This window comes from Dryobates pubescens (genome assembly GCF_014839835.1).
Source record: "Dryobates pubescens isolate bDryPub1 chromosome Z unlocalized genomic scaffold, bDryPub1.pri SUPER_Z_unloc_1, whole genome shotgun sequence".
Taxonomy (NCBI): Eukaryota; Metazoa; Chordata; class Aves; order Piciformes; family Picidae; genus Dryobates; species Dryobates pubescens.
The window spans coordinates 190,399-215,381 of record NW_026530690.1 but is presented as its reverse complement, the minus strand read 5'-3'; the positions used below and the strand labels follow the sequence as shown (position 1 = coordinate 215,381).

At 50.8% G+C, this 24,983-nt stretch overlaps 1 protein-coding gene across 1 annotated transcript; it reads right to left on the bottom strand.

Annotated features, from left to right (window-relative positions):
* Positions 1-3,385: 3,385 nt before the first annotated feature.
* Positions 3,386-23,276, bottom strand: ALPK2 (alpha kinase 2). The gene is made up of 10 exons (XM_054179271.1): positions 21,856-23,276; positions 16,300-19,132; positions 13,877-14,024; positions 12,803-12,930; positions 12,669-12,704; positions 10,494-10,768; positions 10,319-10,407; positions 9,754-9,971; positions 8,094-8,142; positions 3,386-4,219 (listed from the first exon to the last, which is right to left on the bottom strand). The coding sequence occupies exons 1-10, from the start codon at positions 23,221-23,223 to the stop codon at positions 3,985-3,987; spliced, it is 5,379 nt and encodes a 1,792-aa protein (XP_054035246.1). The 5' UTR covers positions 23,224-23,276; the 3' UTR covers positions 3,386-3,984.
* Positions 23,277-24,983: the final 1,707 nt, after the last annotated feature.

Below are 24,983 nucleotides of genomic sequence, written 5' to 3'. Positions count from 1 at the left end.
TGGCCCTGTGGCTGTGATACGCTGCGCTGCCGTGCACATGGCACAGATCTGGCCACGGCAAAGCAGCAGCTCTCCTCCGATCCTGCTGTGTGTTTGGGGAACACAAACATGGTTCATGGGGTGAGTTTTAGCTGCATGAAAAGAAAAAGGCTGCAGGTTCTTGGTGAAAGGGTGGAAAGGGAAAGGTGAGGGCTGGGCTTCCCCATAGCACAAGGCTGGGTCCTATCCTTTGTCTGAAAGGAGCAAAGACTGATGTAGTGGGTCACATCCAAACATCTGGCACAGGACAAGACCACTGAGCTCTAACACTAACAGGGGACATTGCTCTGTCACCACTGCAAAACAAGCAGCCTCAGTCATCCAGAAACACAGCCAGAACACGGCAGCAACAGAAAGCTCCAAAGGCAATGCTCCTCGGCTGCCCAAGGCTCAGTAAATCGGAGCAATTTCACACCCACCACCCTTCATGGCAGACTCAGTGAAAGCAGCAGAGCTGCAGGTAATTATGGCTTATTTCTCAGAAGGCCCTCGCTGAGAACAAGCTGCCAGATGGGAGTCTGTGCAGGTGAGCTGGGTGTGAGAGTGGGCGAGAGAGCTAAGAGAGCTGGAATTCCTTCTCTCTGCTCTGCCTTTGCAGGAGGAAAGCAGAAGCGACCTTGTCTGCAGGGCCCTCTGAGTATCGCTTTTGCAGCAGCCACTTTTCTTCACAGCCACTGAGAGAGAAACCAGAAGTGAGAGAAATGAAGTCCCTTCCCTCCCTCAGCACAGCCGCAGCGCTTCCCCGGAGCCTCTCCCAGCCTTGCTGATCAGTGCTGGCTACCGGCACTGCGCTTTCTCCCTCGAGGAAGATTTTCTGCTCTTTCTCTCTTCCCACGCAGCGAGCCTCACGTGCTGCTTGCCTCTGCACAGAATCCCCATGGTATCAAAGGAAAGAGCTGGAGATCAGCTCTGTCATTTTGGACTAGCTCTATGCTTTGCAGTGACATCACAGCTTATTCCACAGCATTCGTCCTGCTAGAGATGCCAAACATGCGTCGCCGCTGCTGGCGCTCCAGTGCTGGGGTGGCAGTACAGGCACCCCAGCTTCTACCTCAAATGTTATTAAGGGAAACCCATTTAAAATATTCAGTCAGACATCCCTGTGGGCAGAGAGTTCCTAACCTCCCCCTGGAGCTCTGTGCCAGGATAGCAGTGCACATTACTTCTCGCTCCCTATTACTTTCTTGCTCCTGTGCTCTTAAAACTCAGAGAGAAGTCATCGACTGAGGTCCTCACTGCAGAGCAACGTTCCCTTTGCAACACCCACACGAGTGTTCCATCTCCTGATGCTTCTTGAAGGGGAAAAAAGAACTCAAGGCACAATGGAGCTGCGTCTCTGAGATCACTGCTGGGTGATGTGGGGGTAAGCTGTGGGAGTTAGACCAAAGAGCTCCTCTGGTGAACAGAGCATACAGTTTTCCCTTGCTGTGTGATGCAAGGAATGGGTTGGGAAGCACGCTGCCTGCTTGCTAACTCCAGGGGATAAACATTCAAGGCACAGCTCTGGACATACCTCTGCTGCCTTCTGCAGCTGCATCTTCTGGATGCCAGGGCCAGGCACTTTGTGCAGCAGGTGTGTGATGAGCAGGTGCCACAGCTCTGCAATGATCCAGGCAGGCACAGATTCACATCCTGAACCTTCCAGTCTGGCTTTTCCATTTGAAAGCCTGCCGAGACCAGTAACCCAGCTTCTGGGACACCTCTCTCTTCCCACGGGGGCTGAAAAGTGCTGCAGACATTTTGGTTAAAAGTCTCTCAGTTACCCAGTTTTAAAGACAACTTTTCTGCACCTCAGACATACATCTCACATTTCAGGAGCAGGCCCACTGACTTTCTCCTTGTGGGTGAGGCCATTATTTAAGATGCAAAGCTGGAACCAGAGCCTACAGATGGTTTCCAGCAACTGTGCACTGGTTTTCAGAAGGCAAGCTGTCTCTGTAAACCCACACGGGACTGGTGTTCCCTGATTCATTCACTGCTACCACTGAGCACTGCTGAACTGTGTCAGGTGCACCCACAGATCCATCACAGAAAGGCCTGGGGAGGGCAGAGGAGTGCAGACCCTTTTTGGCAAGCAGACCGGTTCAAGAGCTGCACGTCGAATGCTGTGTGGCTGTGACTTACACCCTGGGATGCCTAAGGCAGGCAGAGTTGTTAGTTGTCAAGCACAGCAATTATTAGCAAAAGATTGCTTGAAAGAAGCTGACACGAAAATGTAGCCATGGGTAGACAAACAGTCTGCTGCTCATCACTTCCCACCAGTTTCTGTCATGCACACTGCAGCTCTGTCACTGTCTACCTGAACTGCAAACATTTTATGTCGTGGCTCAGACACATTGGCAAGGAACTGAGGATGGATTTGAGAGGGACCTGTGTAACCAGCAGACTCCTACCACTGAGTCCCTGCCTGTCGAAGGAGGCAAGCAGGAGGGAGAACAGAGCTCAGCACACCTAAAAGAGGAGGGGGCAACAAGGAAAACAAGACAGGGCCACAACTCAGTTCACTTCCTCCCTTAGGATGCAGCAGAGCACAGGCGCCTGAGCACCAGGACAGAGCAGGGCTTCAGAACTTGGAAGGATGGCTTTAAGCTAAGGTCACAGGTCAAGCATCTTCTGCTTTGGGTAGCTCAGTGTGGCATTACCTCAATGTAATTGCAGATGTAGCTGAGCTTCAGGGCAATGAGCTAACAGGACCGTGTGACACCATCATAATTGAGGCTTTTGTTCTACTGCAGAAAAAGGGCTGCTTGAAACCAGTCCATTGCCAGGGTTCCCTACTGCTACAGTGCGGGGACAGACGGTCAGGAGCTGCCTCACACCCTGCTGTGATGTGTCCATTAGCAATCAAAACAGGCTCAGCAGACTCCTGAGCGGTGCAGGCACAACCCCTGTAGCTGGGGCACGTCTGTTCAGCCCAGAGATGAGGCTGGCTATTACGTGATGCTCCATGTGCACTTTTACTCTGTGGGATCAATAAGAAGATGAAAATTGGCTTTTGAGTAAAGATGTCAAGGTTAAGTGAAAGATGAATGGAAAACATCAAATCCATCACAATATGAATAGATCCAGAACATGGCCTGGGCTCTTAATTAATGTGCCTGGAGAACAGCTCCCCACAGAGGAGAAGATTCCAGAGATGCACTCCTGCTTACTGCCAGGGGACAAGAATGCCACTGCCTTCCCTTCAGAAGGCAACACAGAGACTTGTGTTGCATTGTGGGGACGTGTGGAGCACAAATAGCCTCCCTCAGATTTATGGCTTCTGCTGGGCTCATTCTGGCCAACAGGTGCCAATAAGATTTTCTCCAAGGAAGCCTGCATGGAAAGCAAGGAATTCCAGGGGGGGATCACACAAGCAGCCCATCTTCGTGCTGATGACATCACTTTGGAGGGACCCTAAAGATGACAGCTAATTTGGGGTGGCAGAAGACAGATAGGTCCAATTATGTCTTCTGCTAAAAGATTTGTTAGCAGGAGAAGAGACTACAAGAATAGGGTTATAGGAGGGTTATACTATGCACAAACCTGGGAAAGAAAACAAATTTTCTCTGTCAGCCTGAGCAACAATACTGTGCAAAACTTTTACTAAGTGGCATCTTAAATACATTGGTGTTTACATAGCAGCTGAACCCACAGGGTCACAGGCACAGACACAGCAGGGAAGACGTTCTCCAGCGGCCTGTGCTGCACTCAGTGTCCCAGGCTCAAAATGTGCAGGTATCAACACATGGAAGGGTTGTAAGATTCTCCAGGCAGATGGCTTAGTCTGCCTTCGACCCCTTGCCCCGGTGTTGAATCTCAGGTACCAAGACCACAGAAGTGGCTCCTTTGTTTCTGGCATCAGCACTGGGATGATGTCAAACCAATGTCCTAAGGGAAGAGACTGAAGTTATCCCTACACCAGGTCACCGGCGCCCAGCACTGCTAGGTGTCCTCCAGCACGAGTCAGTGCTCTGAAGAAATGAAGTCTCTGGGTTCTCTGGCTTTCTTGGGCACCGTTTTCTTTGCTGCCGAGGAGCTGGGCAGAGTTTTGCTTTTCATGGCTGCTACTTTCCTCTGTTTTTGATGAGCGGTTGGGAGAGCTTTCAGCCCCATCATCTCACAGTACTTATTGCACTGGTGGAGGGCTCTGAACTGCTCAATGAAGGAAATGGAGCAGTTGCCTTTAAAACCTTTGTATCTGTAGCAACAAAGAAAAAAGAAAGCCAAACAGGATTTCAAGATTAGTTTCCAGCACAGGGAGGCAGAGCACGGCCGCTGGCTCATAAGCAGCTCGAGCAAGTCTCTTCCCCCGTGCTGCTTTGGGAGCACTGTCACAGCAAATCCCACCGAGCCAGAGAGGTGAGGAAAGCAGGCAATGAGCAGCAGACAAAGAGGGCAAAGGGTCTAAGAGGCATGTTCGGTGGGCTCCACCCCGCCTGCCGTTTTTCACTTCATTTAGCTGGGAATAGAACTGGCTGCTGGCTAAGTTGGTCTCAGTAACACATAAACGAGATCCACTCTGCATCACTCTCCAGGAACAGTTCTTGGGGCTGCCATGAAGACAGAAGGCTGCTGGCAGGAGGTGTTGTCAGGCCTGGAAGCTGTTTCCATCCCAACATGGACATAATGGCTCTGCTGCACTCCTCCCTCCTCCGGCCTGAGCACTGAGTAACAGAGTCATACTGCCCAAGCCCCAAACCAGCTGCAGCACTGAAATTAACACACCTTGCTCACTGCACAGCGTGCCAGAGAACTTCTGTGCTGGTGGGGACTGCACTGTGCTGGAGCAAGCACTGCTGCTCTGAGAAGGTCTAACACCTTCTGACAGAGAAGCTCCTGTACTACACCACTTTGCCATATTTTCTCTACAAAGAATGGTGCCAGTGGTGATAACATAATAAACCACCCTGCACCAAAAGGGGGTTCTGCCTCCATTTATAGCCAGCTGCCCCACTCTGCATCTCCAGTGCTCCTCTGGAATGGAAAAGCTGACCCCTCAGCCTGGCTGCATTCCTAGCATCAGTCCTTCCACTCTGGGAGGAAAGAAATCTCAGGCCACAATGCACATATGCAAGACTCTGGCATTCTGAGGTGAGTTACTGCTTCTTGGGGCACACCCCCATATTGGCAGTGCCCCCCCCCCGGCCTAAAGATGCCTTGCTGCTGCTTTTAAACAGTCACAACTGCCTACAAAGGAGGATGGGCCCTGAATGATCTCAGCCAAGCTACTACAGCCCTGATGGTGAAGGTTTTGTAGATAAAGCTGAAGTGAACAGCAGCCCTTAATCTGCAAAGGAGTTAAATTACTGCCAGTGCTTAACTTCAGCAAGAAAAACTACCTTGGAGTTCAGCTTTCTGAAGTATTTAAGAGCCCTTTTTGTCTTCTTATACTGCTATGTTCAGATTCCCCTTTGAAGTCAGAGGCTTTGAATGTCAAGTTTGTATTTGAGTGAAATAAAGCTCCAAGTGTACTTTATTTGCCAGTCGAAGCTGTTAATGCCAGACAAGGTTATCCTCTAAGTTACTAACAGGTAACAGCTTGCCCCACTCTAGAGGAACTCATCAGTTAGCAAGCTGTAAACAGCCAGGTGAACCTCAAATGGTCTGAAGGATTTTTTTTTCCTCTCCAAGCAAGTTAGGTGCTTGTTTTCCCTAGCTCTGGTCCTAAACCAAGATAGCCTCATTTCCCTCCTCTTAAAACCACAGGTTTGCATCTGATCTCGTGGCCACAGCTGTGGCGTTGGAACCACCCAATCTCTGCCCGTCACCCGAGCCGGGCTCGCCGCGGCCCGACTCCTCGTCTCTGCGTCTGCCATTCGTGCGGCGGCGCCTGGGCCTTGCGCACAGGCTGGCAGCGGGCGGGCTGGCTGGGGCTGCCCGGAGGATCCGCTCCGCTCAGGGCTGCCGGCCCGGCTCTCGGCGCCCCAGCGGCCACACCGCAGCCACGCTCCGGGCTCTGCGGTTTCTAGTCCGGCTTCGCCCTCTCCTGACACAGGCTATGGTACTGCAGCGGCCGCCGGGCGCTGCCTGCGCTTGGGCTCCGCCTGCTGCCACCGCGCTGGGGAAACGGAGGGTGAAGGAGCACAGCTACGTGCGGCAGGGTTAATTCTTGGAGACATCAATCTCCCCACAGCCTCTACAGGAAGGAGGGTAAGATGATACACAAATGCTCATGCAGAAATGCTGGACTCCCCCCAAACCATTAGCAGCAGGGAGCAGTGCTGAACGGAAGGACAAAACGCTAAGAGATGCAGTTGATGGTGCTGGGCTCAGAGAAACACTGGAGCGTCAATAATGGCCATGAATAATTCCTGACAGCTGCTCTTCTGGCTTCTGCAAATTCATCAGTTGCACTTTGGCAAAGAGCATATCAGTGTAAGGTCTGAAAGGATGGCAGTCTGCAGCTGTGGAGGATCCCCAGAATATTGTAAGGTGAAATTTTAAGTAACTTCAGGCACCGTGATTTTGTTTTCTTGCCACAGGTACACAGACAGGCTCCAGTTTAGTATTAAGACTGAATGCATGTGACTGGATCTGCTTTTTCCTCTCAGTTTCTCAAAGAACAGGAATTTAAACAGGAATTTAGGAAGAAGTTCTACACAGAGAGAGTGATTGCCCATTGGAATGGGCTGCCCAGGGAGGTGGTGGAGTCACCATCACTGGAGGTGTTCAGGAGGAGACTTGATGGGGTGCTTGGTGCCATGGGTTAGTTGATTAGGTGGTGTTGGATCGGTTGATGGGTTGGACCCGATGATCTTGAAGGTCTCTTCCAACCTGGTTTATTATTATTATTAAGAGTTAAAGCACCAGTCACAGGCATTTGCTCCCATGCCCTCTCCCCTTCCAGCAGCTAGCAGATTTGAACAGCTGCCTACACCGTGCTCTTTGTACCTGTTCCTACCAATGGCTCTCTTGGCCCATGGCAGAAATAGACTATTTCATTAATGGAAGATTAGAACAAAAACTAAGAGAAGTGGGAGGAAGTGAGAACATTAAAGGCCTATGTCTTTGCTTAAGTCTCCCAGAAAGACCTGAAGGCATTGCAAAACTGCTATGAAAGAGCCCTCTTGAAACGTTATGAACAGAGCTTTTGTTGTTCCTGAGAGAGAAAGGAAAGAGATATCATCAAGTCCTTAACATGTTTCCTTTCTTGTCAGGTAAGTGGCCTACACAAAGCTAAACAGACACCTTCCCTCCACCCACGCAGCTGGCAGGAGTACAGGCTCAAGGAAAGCTTAGGTAGGAAGAAAAACTGCCAGAGCTCTGAACTGAGAGAAGTCTCTGGCAAAGCTTGCGCCGGGCTTACGCGCTCTGAAGCTCCGGCGTTGTGCCGGCTGCCAGAGGGGCTTCAGCTGAGTTCCCTCACGCAGCCCCTGCACCACCCCTGGGACCTGCTCACGGAAAGGGCAAGAAACCTTTGCCCCCTTTCAGAGCATCTCCTTCCCTGACTCCCACAGTACTGTGATAGATACCCTCTCTTCCTTCAGTGGAAGAGTAGGAGGGGAGAGAGGCCAGCTCAGCTGCTGGCAGCAGGATCCAGCAGCAGGGCTAGACAGGCACTAGCACTGGCATGTGCTGGGGCAGCTGCTGCTGAGCACAAGCCCAGCGGGAGCTCTGGCTCCAGCACCACCTGGGCCTGGGCCATTTTCTCTATGGTTAGAAGCTCTGGGCAGCACACACAGCAGCTCTTTTCTTGCAGCCCAGGCTGGAGCTGCTGTTGGCCCTGCCTGTTCAGCCCTACCTTCCTCCAATATTGCCCTAAAATTGCCTTACTTGCCTGCAAGTCATCAGAGACCTTGCTTTCACTCATGAAGTGCCTGTTTTAAGGGAGGCATGAAGCAAGAAGCCAAGCCCAGCATGCAGTGAAGCTCCACCCTTGTGGAACTAAATGTGTCTCCCTTATAGGTGGGTTCCCATAATATGAACAGAAAGAACTTAAGAGTCAGATAAGGATTGTTTGTTTCCAAAGTTAAAGCAAGAATAAGCCCCCAGTGCACCCTCCCCCCAGCATTTACGCCGTGAGAGCCTGGTGTGCAAAGCAAAGTGCTGCTGAGAAACGCGTTTTCACTCACCCTTTGGCCAGCGTTGCTATGCCAACGTCCGTTAACTTCATGCCTACACCTACAAGGCATCAAGGAAACAGAGAGCTTATGTCAGAGCAGAATTTCCAGCACTCCAGAGGCAAGAGCACTACATAGAGAGGCATTAAATACTGCTTATTGATCCATGGCTTTCATTCCCATCATCTGTCACTGCTCTCCCCAAACATGTTAAGGTACCCCAGGGAGAGTGTTTGTGCTCTGCGTCAGGAGCCAGCCTCATACCAGCCGTTTAGAGAGAGCAGGGTGAAACCCAGAGCAAAACCTGCTTCCTGTGCCAGGCTGTGGAGGAGGAGGGTTACAGCTGGACGGCTGCATTTCAAGAAACACCCAGGACCTTTGCTCAACCACCTGCCCCAAGATGTATTTATTGCTGGGGGGGGTGGTGCTTTGCAAGCTTGGCTCACCACATTTAGCAGCAGGAACTGCACGGTTGCTCTGCCAGTGCAGCAATAGGACCGTCAACCTTCTTCTGACTTTGGGTGGGAGATCTAAAACCCTCCACTCGTTCAGGGGGTTTAACCTGTCCCTTTGTTGTGCCTTGTTGTTTGTTTCCTTTACAGGAAAAGGATGGTCTCAAAAGCACTTTCCTTGGAATACAGCCTCAGGGATCTCAGCTGATGTGCCTGAAAAACGCTGCCTAGATGCTCGAGTAAGAAGGTGATCAGAGGAAGGATGCTTCTGTTCAGCAGCACAAGGGCCTGCTGTCCATCGTGGCAGGAAGCCTTACAGAAGCCTCAGGACCTTTTCTGCTGCTTGCTTCCCTCAGGCTGGGATCGTCTTTTCCTCTCCCTTTAAATTACTTCAGGGGCTTTGTTTAGATGGCTTGCTGCCTGGGATATTTTCTAGGAGCCCACCTTTCCTTGTTTTTCTTTAGAAAGGAGCTGTCTTTGTTTCAGATACATCTGTGCACACTGTGTGGGGTACAGGGCCACATCCCAGCAGCCAGGAGGCACAGGAGCATGAGGGCAGCAGGTAGTAAGTGCAAGGAGAAGTTTGGCTGCAGGAACATGTTCTTTTAAACCTAGCCAGGACCTGTACATGGAGCATTTCCACTGTTGGTAAGTATTCAAATACCAGAAAGAGTGAAGGACTGGGATGCCATTAACAGCTAAAGACTTTTTAATTCATAGGACATTTCATGGGTGGTGAGACAGTAAGCCAGGCTTGGCACGTGCTGAGTGTCCTGATTTACTGAGAGGACACACAGAAGAACAAGAGTGTCAGATGTGGATTTTCTTTCCCCAAGTGTCCCAGCTGGCTTCTGTGCTGCACAGGTGAGCACATGCCATCCCCTGCTGCCACAGCAGGCAATCCATCCATGTCTGCCTTTTCCCTAGGGTAGAGACAGTGCTCTCAAAAGAGCCTAGATAACAAAACACCCAACTCTCTCCTCTCTCATCCTGATCTGCAGGAGATGCTGCACAAAGTGGGCAGAGGCCTGGGATACTGCCTGCATCTGGAGAGAACTCTGCCCTCTGGGAGGTTTGGGAAGGAGCACAGGCAGCCATGCCAACAGGACACAGAGAGCCAGGAATATGTCTGGAACATTCTGCAGCTGGGGATTGACTGCAAGTGGTCACCAGTTCCTGTCACAGGAAAGCCATTTACTGCCCCCTTGCAGACAACTCACCTTGCAGGTCAGTGACAAGCAAGCTTCCATTGGTCTTCTCATACACCCAGTGCTGGAAGGTGCAACACTTCTGGCCAGCTTCTGAGTCTCTTCTCAGGAAGTTGACTTCCTTGCCATCCCTCATAGAGTACTTCACAAACTCCCCAACCAGCTCCTCCTCCACTGTTGCATAGGGGATGTTATTAGCAGGGCGATGAACAAGGAAAATAGGAATGATCCTAAAATCAAGGGATACAGAGTTCTGGTCAGGGAAGGAGTAGCTTATCATGCCATTAATATGAACCATTTCCTGTCTTAATATGAACAGTTTCTGCTACAGTTATACCAGAATCATGTCTCTTGCCTGCTATGCCTTTACTGCTTACTATCCTGCTCTAATGGGGAGGGAACCTCTCTCACCACCTTGAGTCATTTAGGCCGTGACTCTGGCGGCAAAACCGTTCTCAGGACACCCCTTTCTTCTTCAGGAATTCCTCCTAGCAGTCACAGGCCAGTATGCACAGCTGTGGCACAGGACAATATATATACACCTATGGCTAGCAAAAAAGGATATATTCATACTCACTCTGGTGCTTCCCCAAAGCCTTCCAGGGGTTCGGCTTCAGCTGCATATATCTTTGCATACTCTCTTGCAGTGTTCTGGACATAGCATTCCTGCGTCACAGAGAAGTGCCCATGGAGTACTACTCACCACACCGAGAGCAGCTCTGTGAGACAGCTTCCCAAGGACAGCAACTTACCTGCAGTGCCAGCTTGTAGTTCTTCTGAACTAGATCATCCTTGCTCTTGGTCCCATAAGTGATGGCACTGTGCACTTTGAGCACACAGGGGTGGCCAGGGCTGAACACTGGCACCAGGCCTTGCATCACTTTGCTTCGGAAGGCTTTCCGGTGCATGCCTTCACCGAAGTGAAGCTCTTCTGTGGCTATGATTCCATGCAGGTTGCCACCAAAATAGCTGTCCCTGATGAAATCTTCTCTGAACATCAGCTGCATGAATTCAATTTCTTCCACACCTGGAAAACAATGCACTTTGCTCTGCACAACATCCTTCTGCAGGCACAGGAAAAGCGGAGGTGGAAGAAGGAATGGTCTCTGCTCCACGGAAGGAGCGTGGCCCAACTTGTCTTGACGTGGGCTTGGGACTGAGCCAGCACGGAGAAAGGTGTCAGGACAGGTTCATAAGGAGAGCATACAGTGTATCACACAAAGGTCACAAAAGCTGTTTTGAAAATTATCAGGAGACTTGTAAACTGGAACTTGGAGTGAACTGAAGATGCCCTGAGGTGATACAGAGACCCTGCCAGCTCTGCTTCTTTGGGAAGGCAGAGGCAGCAATAAAGCTAATGTGCAGTCATGGATGCAGATAAGACTGGTCTGTCCCCAGCGTGCTCAGAGCACTTCCTTCTGAAGCTAGCAAGGCTTGTCAGACAAGCCAGAAGTTGCTGGTATGACCAGAGCTTGTTTTAGCTCTCAGCTTGCAATGTTTTCCAGGAAAGACTCGCAGAGGTACTCATCTGAAAGAGGCCTCAGGCCTTACCCAGTATTGACTGTGATGGAAACCTGCCTTTCTTAGTGCCAGCCACACTCACTGCATCAGCTCCACTGCTGCAGACTGGCATCTCTGAGTGTGTCTTTTCAACCTGGCAAGCATCAGCTTAAAGACAGGTCATCTAGCAAAGGCAGGAGGGAACAACAAGATTTTTGTTCCACAAGTGACTGGGAGCAAGGAGCACATTGCTACAAATGACTGTGTCAGTTTTGATCATCAGGGGAATACATCAGCTTTAGTGATCTCTGTATTCACGGAAACTGGTACAATGATTTTTCTCCCCAGCTGTGGAGTCTGAAGGTAGCAGTGGCACAGGAGTGTGTGCCTAAGTTTGCTAAAGGTGGAATCAAGCAGGATTATGATTTTTATGCCTATAAAAGAAAACTGGACTACAAAAGGGAAAAAAATATATGAGGACAACAGTGGCTGATGCTAAGCACAGAGAGAAACTAAAAAACTCTACCTGCACTTCAAGCCTCTCAAATCACAACACTGCAAGCAACATCAGTGAAAAAGACTAACAGGAGAACAAAAGGAGTATGCTCCACAGCAATGAATCCCTGCCAGCTGCCCTCTAGCTACCTCTGGTTCTGAGTCTGCACTGTTGCCTCTCTGAAGCACAGAGCAAGCAGTGTACATACAAAGCTCCTTGACTCCACCTGAAGTTCTCTGTGCCACTACATGAAAAGTCCTCTCTGTTTCCAGAGGGAGCTGAATGTTTAATTTTGTTCCTCTAGAAAAACAAAGCCAAACCAGAGGGCTGGATGCAGCACTCTGTGAGTGCAGCGTGCTCAACACCGCTGAGCCCAGGTGCAGTGCCCTGGCTGTCCTTAGCTGCAGCACAGCCAGACATACACCCAGCGTGGTTCAACCCAAGTCAACACACGGGGAGAGCTCTGCAGAGCTCCATGGAGTGCAGTTACACCGCAGGTGACTTGCACAGCCCGCGTGTGCAGGCACCACTGGCGAGCCCTCGGTGCCGTGTGCCCGTGTCTCCGTGACACCATGCAGCGCTGCCAGTGCTGCCCCTGAAGGGCCGAGCCATCGACCTAACCAGGGGCACACAGCCGAGTTCAAACCAGCACTCCAGGCACTCCCTCCCCCGGCACAGCCCAGCCTACAGGCAGGTCTTTCACCTACAAAATCCCACAAGTTCATCTTTATGGCACAGCCCCGGTGAGCGCGGAAGGGGAAGGGCAGCTTGCACCAAGGCAGCGCTGACCGGCTGCGGTGAATTCCCAGAGCTTCCTGTGGGATAACTGCCAAAGTGTCTCAGTCTGCTTGGACTTTCCATCCTTTTTCCCATGTGGAAATCAGCAGGAACAAAGATCTGGGCACACGTTCGAGCAGAGGTGTCCGCTTACCTTCACAGTTCTGAAGACTTGCGAGCTGCTCCAGCACTAGAAGGAAGCAGAGGAGGAGGCTGTGTAGTGCAAAAGCTGGGTAGGGAGACTGCCCCTGTCAGGGTCAGCAAACAACAGGAGACGCTGGGACTCACCCTCAGCAGTCAGATTGAACTCGGCAGTCACCTGCCCATAGGTGTTGCTCAAGCAGCAGTAGTACATCCCCTGGTCTTTGCTGCTGGCTTTAGCTATTGCCAAAGAGACAGGAGAGTCATCCTGGGCACTGGAAGAGAAAATGGTCATTTCCCACATGAAGATCTGTCCTCGTTATTCCTTATATCTCTCCTCCTGCCCTGCACCTTCGGCCCCTTGCTGCAAAGACTGATTCAAATATGATGTGAGCAGACAAAATAACTTCTTTCACCCAACTTAGAAATGTTCAGCTTCATAGCATATGATCCTAGTGCACTGAGAGAAAAGCACCTCAGTCAAATCCAGCAGTCATTAAACCACACAAGGCACCCCAACGCTCCTACCAATCCTGGGGCCAAATACATAAGGCATGAACATGAAACCCTCCCCAACTCTCTCAGCCTGGCCTCACATCAGAGGGCTTGCAGCCCTTCCAGCATGGCTGTGGCCTCCTCTGGCCCCGCTCCAGTGCTGTGCTGAGGATTCCCGAGCTGCCCCCAGCACTGCACAGGGGGTCTCAGCAGAGGGGCAGGATTCCCTCCCTGCCCCTGCTGCCCAGGCTCAGGGGACCAGCCCATGGCCAGCTTTCTGGGCTGCAAGTGCATGCTGCTGGCTCACACACAACGTTTTGCCCACCAGTATCCCTTCTGTGCAGGGCAGCTCGCCATCCCTAACCCCCAGCCTGGGCTGACAGTGCAGGACACCGCATCTCCTGTTGGCTGTTCCAGCAGTTCACTCCCACACAGCACGACGCCAGCCTCCCACAGCAGCCAAGTGTGCTTGTGCTGTTTGGCTGGGTGCTGAGCTTCAAACTTCCTTTTGTCTCTCACAGCACTTGGAAGCTGGATGAGACTGGTTGTGAACAGGCCGAGAGGAAGCAGCTGGTGACAGAGTGCAGACTATGACTAGTATTAATGCACGGTGTGAAGACAGACTGCTTCATCACCCTGCACCTGTCGTACTAACCCTCTTAGCAGGTGGCCTATTCTCCCAGAAGCTCTTCAGGCACTACCAGATCTTCAGAAACAGGCACTGACCTTCTCTGCAGCCGAGCTAGTAACTTGGAATCTTTAGTCCATGTGATGGTGGAGTCACCATGAATGTCACCAAACTGACAGCAGAGCTTGATATTTCCAGAGCGATCAGGGAACAGCTCTGCCTGGATCTTCTTCAGCAGCTTGGGAGCTTGAAACAAAAGAACCCCAGTCTGGGATTAGAAGACACTGACATGGTTTTAAAGGAATCTCACAATGATCTGCAGGTATTAAGGATATGAATTTGACAACACTCTGATTTCTTTTGATGCAGAAACCAAGGCTTTCAAGTACTGTGGCTTTAGAAGCCTCATTCAGTGCCCCAGACTGCCAAGGGAGGTTTTCCATGCAAAGGCATTTTGAGTTGATGGCATAGGTCCCCAGGGAAGTTCCAGGTGACAAAGGCATCGACACAGAACAATGTCTTTATCAAAACACAACCCCTCTGACTAAAGGACTGGCTGGGTTTATCAGTAAAAAAGACACCACACTATGTGGTGGCACAGTAAGAACTCAGCTGAGAAAGTGCCTGAGCTCAGTCTCCAAGGTGCTCCTGGAACACACCTAACACACACTGCCAGGATGAGACCTTTGGCAAGATGCAATGAGGATTTCCTTTCAGACTGGAGGAGGGTGGTTAGCTGTCTGCACCTGGTCATGTCAGTGGCCTTCGCTTTACCCTTCAGCGACTGATTTCTCCCCTCTAAAGAAAGTCGCTACCTTTCCAGCCACAGGGCATGGTTCTTTGCTAAACACTGACCATCACACAAACAGGCCCAAGAACCCCTCAGAGCCCAGCCTGGGGAAGGTCCTGAGGAGCTGCTTCTCCGCTGACACGTGTTTGCTGGCTCACAGAAGGCTCCAGTGACTTCGCCCCTGGGTGTGGGCCGGAGGATAGAGGGCTCTTGGAAAGAATGGGAATCAACAGGTACTGAGGGAAAGGTTTTGAGATCAGGACATCCCTGTGCTCAAGTGAGACATCCCTGCTAGATGCAAGATGTTCTGTTTCCTACCATGTCAGTTCTGAGCTACCAGAGTCTGGATGAGCTGGCAGGATGCCTCTCCCTCAGGGACCCCATTCCTGCAGTCTAACTTTCCCTGCCTAATGCCCAAGGCACGCTGGATCGAGCCCGCAGGATCAGGCACCTGCAATTGACTGCTATCTTTAACTTGTACTCACTTAAGTCCTTAGGCCTCAGAATCCTGCTGAATCAGGGCTGGAATGACACCGGCAGTACGTGACAGAACTGTAAATAGAACCAACAGCTCCACATTCCCTGTGTGAACCTCCCTTGTCCCTCTGCAGCTGAAAATCCCACAGAGGAGAGGGGTGGGCACAGACCCGAGCAGCCTGCCCGTGGCGCCGGGCAGGGCCCCACACAGCTCTCTAAGGTACGAACACACATTCCTTCCAGTGAGACTGAAGCAGATCAGAAGAGGTTAAGGAAATTCAGTCTTATCTGAGGCAAGCCTGGATGTTTGATTCATTTTCCAAGCACAGCTTCAGGAATTTCTCAGGACTGCAGGGTGCCTGCTCTGCTCTGAAGGAATGTGGCTCTCCTCTCACACCACTCTCTGGCAAAGGACCCATCTCCCAGCAGAGAAAGGTGTGTGTTAGATGTCACTGGAAAAGCAGAACCCTTACCAGACCATACTGTAATTAGAATATCTGAAGAGCTTCACAGTTGTGTGGCTTACCTTTAGCCACTGCTCAGTCCTGCTCTGATCTAAGAAATTATTTCATGATGTAAACATGAAATGTCACCTCAAAGGGTAAAAGAACACGGTCCCTGGAAGGCATCCAGAGAACCCAGCACCGCCTCATCTGCCCAGCTGGTACACTGTTGCTACTGCTGTCTGCAGTCTGTGCCCCCTGTTCAGCAAGCTCCACGAGGCTGCAGCAGGCAAGTTGACTCTCCTTTCCCTTCTCTGTGGTGGCTCTCACTGTAACTGCTAGTTTCACCAGTGCTGAGAGTGGTGCAAAGGAGCTGCAGAGCCAGACAGCAGGCAGCAGACAGCACTGTCCTAGGCACACCCTATGGTAATGATGCCGCCCTGCTAGTAATGAATGTGTCCGGCACCCAGGAGAGGGCAGCTGCTGTGGGCAGCCACAGGACAGCAGCAGAGCTGGGCACACAACACGCGCGGCTGTGTGCCATGTGCAGCGACGTGGGATCCCTGTGCTAGACACCCCCAAAAAGATACTGGAAACAACAAGTGAAGGAGTAACTACTGCACACAGGTCAGAAAGCTGATACAAGTATAATGCCAGCTGGCAAAGGGCGCTCAGGAGGGCTCAGCGTGGGCTGAGAGGAAGTGACGGTCAGTGAGAGCACCTTGGGCTGCAGTGTGCTTAATGAATCCAAACCGTGCCCCGTGGCCAGAGCAGTGGGAAAGGACAGGGATGAGGATCAGTTTTCTCTTACCTTTGCCATCCTTTTTCAAAAGGAGTTTCCTTTGCTCTTTTCTGTCTTCTTTCTGAATCGTGCCTGCCTCACTCTTCACAGGCTTTTTAACGCAGCTGGGATCCTTGCTGCCCTTTCCTCCCTCCTCCAGTCGGGGTTTTTTTGACAGCGTTGCTGGTGGCAGTTTCGTCTTGGCTGCAGCAGCGAAATGCCCACTCTTTGCTGTGTCTTGTTTGCGTGGGATGGGCTCAGGCTCAGCAGCAGTTGGTGATGTCTGGCAGGACTTTGACCCTTCTTGATTTTGCAGCCCTTCCACACTGACTGGGAATGGCTCACGTGTGTTCAACACCAAAGAGAATGGAGGAGTTCTTTTGCAGGGTGCTTTCTCTTGGAAGTGTCGGTTGTTCGCTGCATCAGCTGATGGCAAATTAACTAAACCACTTACTACAGTCTCTGGTGCCATGAGTTCTTCATCCTTATCATCCTCAGAAGACTTAACTAAATTTTCCACCTGTTTGCTGGCAGACATCAAGTCAGGAGAGGGCTGTGTAGTGTTGGTATTCATGAACAGTCCCTGAGCCTTGGAGCTAACTAGGGCATGCAGAGGAACCTTTGTTTCAGCTTTATCTGGGCTATACTCAACAGTTCTTTGAATTTCTTGCTTGTTTTCACAGAAGAGTGGTTCCTGCTTGTTTAGTTCAAGTACCCCATGGAACTGTTCCTGCAATGCTCTGCAGGAAGTTTCCAGCACACCCAAATGTCCCTCTGTTCTGCCTGCAGTTTGTGTGGATTCAGCTTCTACCTGACTCCCTGTGCCAGCACACCCCACTGCCTCTGCCTGGCTCACGGGTGTGCAGAGTGTTTCCTGTGCATTCACCTGTTGGATCTCTAACTGATAGCTGTAATCTCTGTAACCCTCATTTGCCACCCTGTGGTGCTTCCTTTGAGCCTTGCTGGGCAGCAGGGCACTCACTGGTGTTCCGCTGCCAGATGCAGAGGTGGGGGGGGTTGAAGAGTCTGGGTTTAACTCTTCTTCAGACATGAAGGTACTGCCAACAGAAAGTACATCTTGTTCTGAGCTATTAGGAGGGGAGGCTGTAGCCTGACTCTCTGAGCTGTGACTGGCTCCTGAGTCACAGGAAGGGGCAGCCCTCTCTTCACCCCCCATGCAGACCTTGCTCTGTTCTCCTGGTTTGCAGGGCTCCCAGCTGGGTGCTTCGACAGAAAAGCCTCTTAGACACGGATGTCCAGAAGTGGGAGGGGGTGCTGCTTCTTGTTTTGCTACCTCTGCCAGTTGGTCTGTATTTTGGGGTAGCATCTCAGGAGCCTCAATTAAATCAGGCAGTTGCATTCCATAACTGTGTTTCTGCTCACCAGGAGGAACTTGAAGCTCCTGCCAGTCATCATTTTGTGAAAGATGGCAGCTGTCAGACCTAGTGGCAGTTTGCGCACTCAAGGCCGAGTGATTTCCTTTCTCTGGTAAATGTTCTTCACCACTGTTCTGTGCGGTGCTAACACAAGAGTGTTCTTCACGTGCAAGCTGACTGGTACTGTCAGCAGGGAGCATGTCTTTCTCTTCAGGCAGACAAGGCAGTCCTGTCCTTGCTGGATAACAACCTCTGAACTGACACTCTGCCCCACTCACAGGCTCGGCTGTCAGGGACATGCTGTGCTCAGTAAGAAGGAATTGTCCAGTTGTCCCAGGTGACACAGCTGGCAGGTAAGAGGGGGGTTCTGTGTCACATGCTAGGTTAACAGTATGAGCACCTTTCACTCCCCCAGGAGAATCTCCATCATGTGTTTGGGAAGAGTTATTCATGACAGGCTTTCCTTCCCCATCCACAGGCACCTGAATGGATTCACCGCTGCCAGTTAGCATTGGCTTTGGCTCCTGCTCCAAGCTCTCCCCTGTAGCTAAGACAGCACCATTTGCTGGAACACAAATGGATGGTGTTTCCATTTTATTTTCAGTGCTAGAATCTAGACATATGCCATCTGTTCCTACCACTGGTGCAAGACAAATGTTTCCTGTGGATGCACTGTTGCACGCTTCATCTGTTTGAAGCAGGATACCAGAAACATTGCAGTCTTCTCTCCCGGCCCTTGGGCCGGTAGCCGGCTGTGTGATAGGCGCCTGCTCTTCTCCCAGCTTGACTGGCAACGGGTGACCAGAAGAGGGCTCCTGTACAAAGCTCAGTTCTGTGGCTTTGATACCTATTGGCCTAATTTCTAAACTTGTGATCCCCTGGTTTTCATATGTGATCTGATAGTCTGAGTCATCTTCATTAAGAATTTTCCACAGCTGGTCATGCACTGCAGATATATCAGCATCTCCTTCGCCCCCAGGTTCTCCAGATTCCAGGACTGCCTTGGGATTAGCTTCAGATGGAGATTCATCGCATGACAGGCTGCAGAGAGCATCTGTGCCATTGCTGTCGTGTGAGTCAAGGCTATACCTGTGCTCCCCCTCCCCTGGATCCTCAGGCAGCCCTGCAGGAGGAAGGGCAGCACAGGAACACGCTCGCTGCTCACAAGCAGAGTCCCAGTCCCACGAGGGAAAAGGTGAAGCCTCCCTCCTCGAGCTGCCATCAGTGCTACCAAGGTTAATCCCTTGCTCACAGGTGACTTGCTGAGGACAACTTTCTCCCTTATGCCACGGAGCAAGGGGCTGAGAACAGGTCTGTGAGTCTGCACGTTTTGCTTGCCATGTCTTTTCAGTAGCAAGGGTTTCTGGAGCTGGAGGGATGGCTCCTGCGCTCTCGGAAGCCACGGGGTCACTCTCCTTTCCTGTTTCAGGCTCCGTGCATCGTCGCTCACCAATCTGGATAAAGATGTTAAGATTGGCACCTTGATTCTGCAGAGGAAGAAGAGAAACACAATTCAAAATTGGAATTGCTGCTTGGCACAGGCCTGAACTGGAGTCCTGGCATGGAATGTACCTGTTTCTGTAGAAATACTTGTCAGCTGTGGCTATCAACCTAAGGGGCTGAAATCAGCCCTGGTCCTAACAGCCTTCAATCCTGGTGGGCTTCGGATCTGAATCCAAATGCTGAGAAATGCAATCGCCATGAAGACCAGTGACTGATATAGTCCAGCTAGATAAACCCAGAGAAAATAGCCCAACCCACACCAAACTACAACAAAGCAGTCATAGCTGTGCCTTTTGCTAATAGCTGGAGTGTCCCACCACAATACCCCAGAATGCTGAGTTTCTGTAGCTACGCAGACTAGTTTTTTGGGAGCTCACCTAACTCCTCAGGGGCAGACTTAACCTGACAGAACATCCTCAAGATCATCTCAAATTCTGTAAGAACAGGCTGCTCTGACATCAGCCACAACAAAATAATGACAGGATGAGCAGTAGATCCAGGAAGAAAACACTCTAGAAATGTACCACCACCACATGCCATTCTTCCTGGGGCACCTGCATGTTGCTTATGCCCTGGAACCCCTTTGAACCTGCCAGTTCTAGCAGGAGCTCAGCACCAGCACTGGCATTCAGCAGGCCATAGGTGGGAGTGACCCCAGTCCGTGTGGTAAGGGTTCTGGCTTTCCAATGACACACTGCAAGCTCTCCATACTGTATGTACTCCATACAGTACACAGCTGGTACAGCTGGCTTGGAAGACCTTTAATTAAGCTGCTTTGAAGTGGGAGATAAAGAATTTCGCCTGGGGCTAGAAACAAGGTCATGAGAGGAGCCAGGAGCCTCCCACCTTGGCCAGCTAAGGGAAGAAGTCACCCAGAACAGCAGTTGCTGCACAAGACAGCCTGCAAAGGTTGTTGCAGTTAGAGGCAACTTGGCACTAAAGGAAGTGTAAATCCTTGGGTAAATAGTGCTGTGGTGCTGCAGCTGCTGTGGATCTCTCAGAAGACCTGAGAGTGAAAATACAGCTCTCTTCAACAGCAGTCAGCCATGGGTTATGCTACCAGCTCCTCACCCTGCTCCTGGCAGAGCTGGCTCCAAAGCTGGGCTCCAGCTAATGCCACAGCATGCCTCTGTGTGCAGGAACTGCACTCGTTCAACCTGCCTTAGGTTACACCAGCAGACTGCCAAGGAGTTTCTGGTTCATTATACAGAAGCTGTGAGAAGCTGTCCATGCTTCCCTTGTGCTATAAAGAGTAGCTTCCAGATGGGATGCTTTTGTCTGGCTCATTTTCAAGACCACATAATGTTGAACCTAAATCTAAATTTCCTTTTCCTTCATGCATGTTTAAAAGCAGGGGGTTGCTTTGTGATCATCTCTGGCCTTTTTTTGCACACCAGGACTTCTTTCCTACCCCATCTGTATCTACTGCAGAGCTTTAGTGATGGACACCCAAATAAAAGCGACAGCAAGAGCCTGACCAGCCCATCTGAAACCTGGCCATGGCATGCACAGTGAGGTAACAGCTGCTGCCTGCTAAGAACCTGCTGGCATTGAGTTTATTGCACTGTGCTCAGCAAGCACTGAAACAATGCCTCCTGTGCACCACGCAGACACCTGCTGCCAGAAACTCTCCATACCTTAACTTCCAGAGGCCTACCCATCACAAGGCACTCTATGCTGCTGGAATTTTATCTGCTATAGAAACACAGAAATCTTTGGCTGTTTTTCAGGCAGAAGAATTCAGTCATTTAAACTGCTTAAGACACCCCAGTGGTGAGCCTGAAGCTAGCCTGCTGCCCAGAACTGGGAGGCATTTGGGCATAAATAACAGATGAAGAAAAGCCTGTGGTGCTGAAGCAAGCCTGTGTTTATTTGTCAGATTTTTTTTCTGAGCAATTAGCTACACCCCTTCAAATCAGTAAAGCTGGTGATAAGATTACTCATGATTTAATACTCATCATACCTATGCACTTCTGCAGCTCAGGTTTTTACTGCCTGAAAGAAAAAGCACGATCCAGTGCTCCCGCTATCGAAAAGCGGTGGGACGTTCCATCAGCCTGCACAGCCACACTGGCTCCCTCCCAACACTGTAAAATGCACCAGTACCTGGAAAGCAGCACCTCAGGGGGTGTTTTTAAGCACCTGTACATTTCAGCTGGAGTATCTGACTCTTTACTATGCTTTGGCTTTTAAAAACAAGGCTTAACTGCCCCCTGCAGCATGAACTCTCCGGACTAAACTGCCCTCCTTCTTATCCCTTCACGGCAAACCCCAGTCACGTGGTTCGGGCTCCCAGCACATTCAGTGCCCGACATTTTTTTTTCTTTTAGTGTAAAGTGAAAAGAAAGTAAATTAAAACCCTGTCTGCTCATAATAGGCATTTGAGAAACCTTCTGGGCTGGCAGAATCATTTCTTTGGTCAGAGCTGCGCGACAGCCTAGAGATCAGATTTCCCCATCCAGCTGTCCAGAGTCCCATTAGTGCCTCTTACTATCATCAGTCTCGCTCTATAATTAGAACAGCTCATGGTTTGCTTGGGCCTTTTTCAACACCAGATTTCCTTCCCAGCCGTAGCTGTCATTCAGCAGTACATGAATAGCTGCTTTCAAAGTAATTGAAATTTTACATTATTGGGGACAAACAGCAATAAAAGGCATTTAAATCAGTAGAGCAGCTCTTTCCATTAAATGATAAGGGCTTTACTTACCCTGGATGAGACCTTTTTATCTGGCATCTGATTTTGCTCAGACAGGCCCCAAGTTCTTTCCCAGTGACTGTCTTCATCTGCCTCTTCTGTGTGACACGAACCAGCCTGCATTTGTGAGCTCTCTGTCTCCTCGGGAATCTGTGTGGAAACAGCACCTTCCTGACTGGAAGCACTGGATTCTCTAAGCTCCGCTGCCAGCTGGAAAGACTGTCCTATAGTACTGACATATCTGCAAAGCTCTTTAGGGTTGAACAACTTCAAAAGGTTTCTTGTCAGACTTTCTCTTAGGGTACAGACGGCGTGCCTCACATCTTCCTCTGGCAGGTCTCCTCCCGGCTCCTCTGGCAGCAGAGAGCTCTCACCTTGCGGGTCCTCATCCGTGCTGCTCTCTGTCATCCTCTCTGCAGCCTGACCTGTCTGAGGAGAACCTATGCCACCAGCAGAGGAGTCTGCCTGGGCACCTGTATCATCCTCGTTCTTTGATTTGCCAGCTGAGGAACCCGCGTCCGCGTGGCCACTGCCATGACTGTCGGCTTCGGCGCTGGCATGGTCACTCCCAATGGCTGCGGATGCAACAGGCACTGGGCACTTCTCTTTGTCTTTCACGCTGGCACTTTTCTCTCGGTGGTGCCCACGAGTCAGAGTCATCTCTGCCTGCAAAGCTGACTGGCTGTACACAGAGGGGTCTCTCCTTACATTTACTCCTTCGAATTTTGAGTGATGCCCACAGAAGCCAATGGTGGTATCCATAGGCGTAGTGTTATCTGACACTTGGAGCCGACAAGGCGTTTCGCCGAGGAAGTAAGCACACCCATCACAATCCTTACTCAGTTTTAAATCATCTTCACCATCACTGTCTAATAAAAATTCTAACTTCTTGCTCCAGATTTCATTCTCGTGTGCTGTCAGCACATCTGAGCATTCAAAATACTCGAGGTCATCATCATCATCATCAGAAAAGGCACCCCTAACACTTGGGATCTGCTCTGTGCAACTCTCCAGAACAGGGACAGAACTATCAGCATCATCTTTCACCAAATCAGGGTGATTCACTAGGGGAGCATCTGCCTGCTCACTCAGCAGGGCACTCATGGTTAGAGGGCGAACGAGCCCAGTCTCTTTACACACCTGGACATCTGCCAGACACTGGCCAGATCCAGAGCCCTCCCTGCTCAGACAATGGCTGTCTGTCTGACAAGTGCCTCCCTCTGTGGGGTGGGAAGGTGCCTGTCCAGCGCAGCGTTCCCCTGCGGCTCTGGCAGTGGCGCTGGCCGTGCTGTTCCAATTCACCGGCTCACCACCCTGCTCCCACACACCCCTTGGGCAGCAAGCACCTTCCTGGGCTTTAAACACATTCTTTACATCCATGCTGCCTCCTGTGTCAAGCAAGTGTCTGTGAGATCTCTCAAACAGAGCTTCTGCTTCTCTGGACTTGGGAAGCAGCGAACCATTAATTTGCGATGAGCCAGAACCTGGTGAGATCGGCACCGGCTCACCCCCGCAGGGGTCACTGACGCCTGCTGCCAAACGGCTCTGGTGCTGCTCGCCTTGCCCCGAAGCCTCCCGCATTGTCGCTCAGGTCACTGGCCAACTGGTGAAGTGCTGTGCTCGGTACCTGACTCCAGCTGAACAGGAGCTGAGCAGCAGCTCATTCTAGCTGCCAGACTGCTTCCAGGTGCTCCTCGGTGAGGTGCTCTGCACACCTGCAAATCAAAGAAACTTGAGGGTCAAAAATGATTTCCTCAATGGGCCTCTGCCTTCTCTAACAGGTGGCCAGCTGACATAGTTGCAAGCATTTTCAAAACAAAGATACCATTGTTTAAAAATCATGATCAGAGGTTAAAAGAGTGCCTACAGCCCAGCTGTCTGTGTGGTGATTCACAGCTGCACACTGCAACTGTCCAGGGTGATGTGTGCTAGGGAAACAAATTCTCAAGCAGCCTGCACATACCTGCAGCAGCACAAACCAGGCTCTGGCACATGCCGTTTAGACATCTCTAAATGCAAATAGCAGTTTGCAGCCCATTTCCACAGGTGCATGACTTCTACAAGTGCCCGCTCTTTTGGTAGTCACACAGCGCAACTGCAGGTTATTGCCTGCGCTGGCATCACAGGGACATGCACCGCAGAGTCTCTTTGTAGAAGCACCTGGAGAAAACAGTCTGGTTAGATTTTAAAGGCTCTTTCTGGCCAAAGAATTCGGTTTCACTTTGGCTTAGATGTTTGTCATTTCTGTGGTGAGGCTGATTAACTTGTGTGTCGTGTTCACATTGAACCTCACTTTCAAACTGCCGTGCAGAGGCAATGTGGTGTGGCAATGCAGAATTCACACAAACCCCAAGTGAAACGCACCCAAAGGCTGCTGTGAGCTGAATCCAAAGAAACACGGAATCACCTCTCAAATCACAGGATTTTAGATACTTGAGATGTTTTTGCACACTGATAGGGGCATCCTGGGAGTTTCTTCACCCCAGAGTAGCCAGGCTAATCACAGTAGGACTGTTCCATGACTATCCAGGGAAAGCACTGCAGCAGAACTCAGTTCCAGGTAAATTTATCTCATGAAGGATGCCAAACAAAAAGCTCTGAAAAACAGTGGCCTATTTTTATTCACAGTCTGGTATGGCATGAAGGACAGCAAAAAAAAAACTTTCTTGTCATCCTGCTGCTCTAATGAAGCCATTTAAAAATACCTCTATTCATTCTCTTTTTCCTTCCCTCACTTCCTCCCACTGTGACCATTTTAGCCAAGGTCTCTCTGCTGGCTGCAAGATCACCAGCCACTAGCACCCGAGCACACCAGCCCTTCCCCATGCCCTTTCCAGCACTCTGTGACTCCTTATATGCTCCTTGCAGCGCCATGGACAGAGCAGGCATTGGGCCTGTCAGCACCCAGCTCTGTGTCACAGTCCACTGCAGACTCTAACCAAAGAAACTATGTGGGATCCAGCTTAGAGCTGAATGGCTGAAGAGCGAGGGGCTTGCATGGCCTGCTCAGAATCCACCGCTCACAGAAAGCACACGGAGCAGGTAAGGGTCAAACCCTTACCGGCCACCTTTTCCATCCAGTCACCTGGGAGCTGAAAAGCAGGAAGAGAAGTGTTTCAGGGGTGGGATACCAGCAGGGA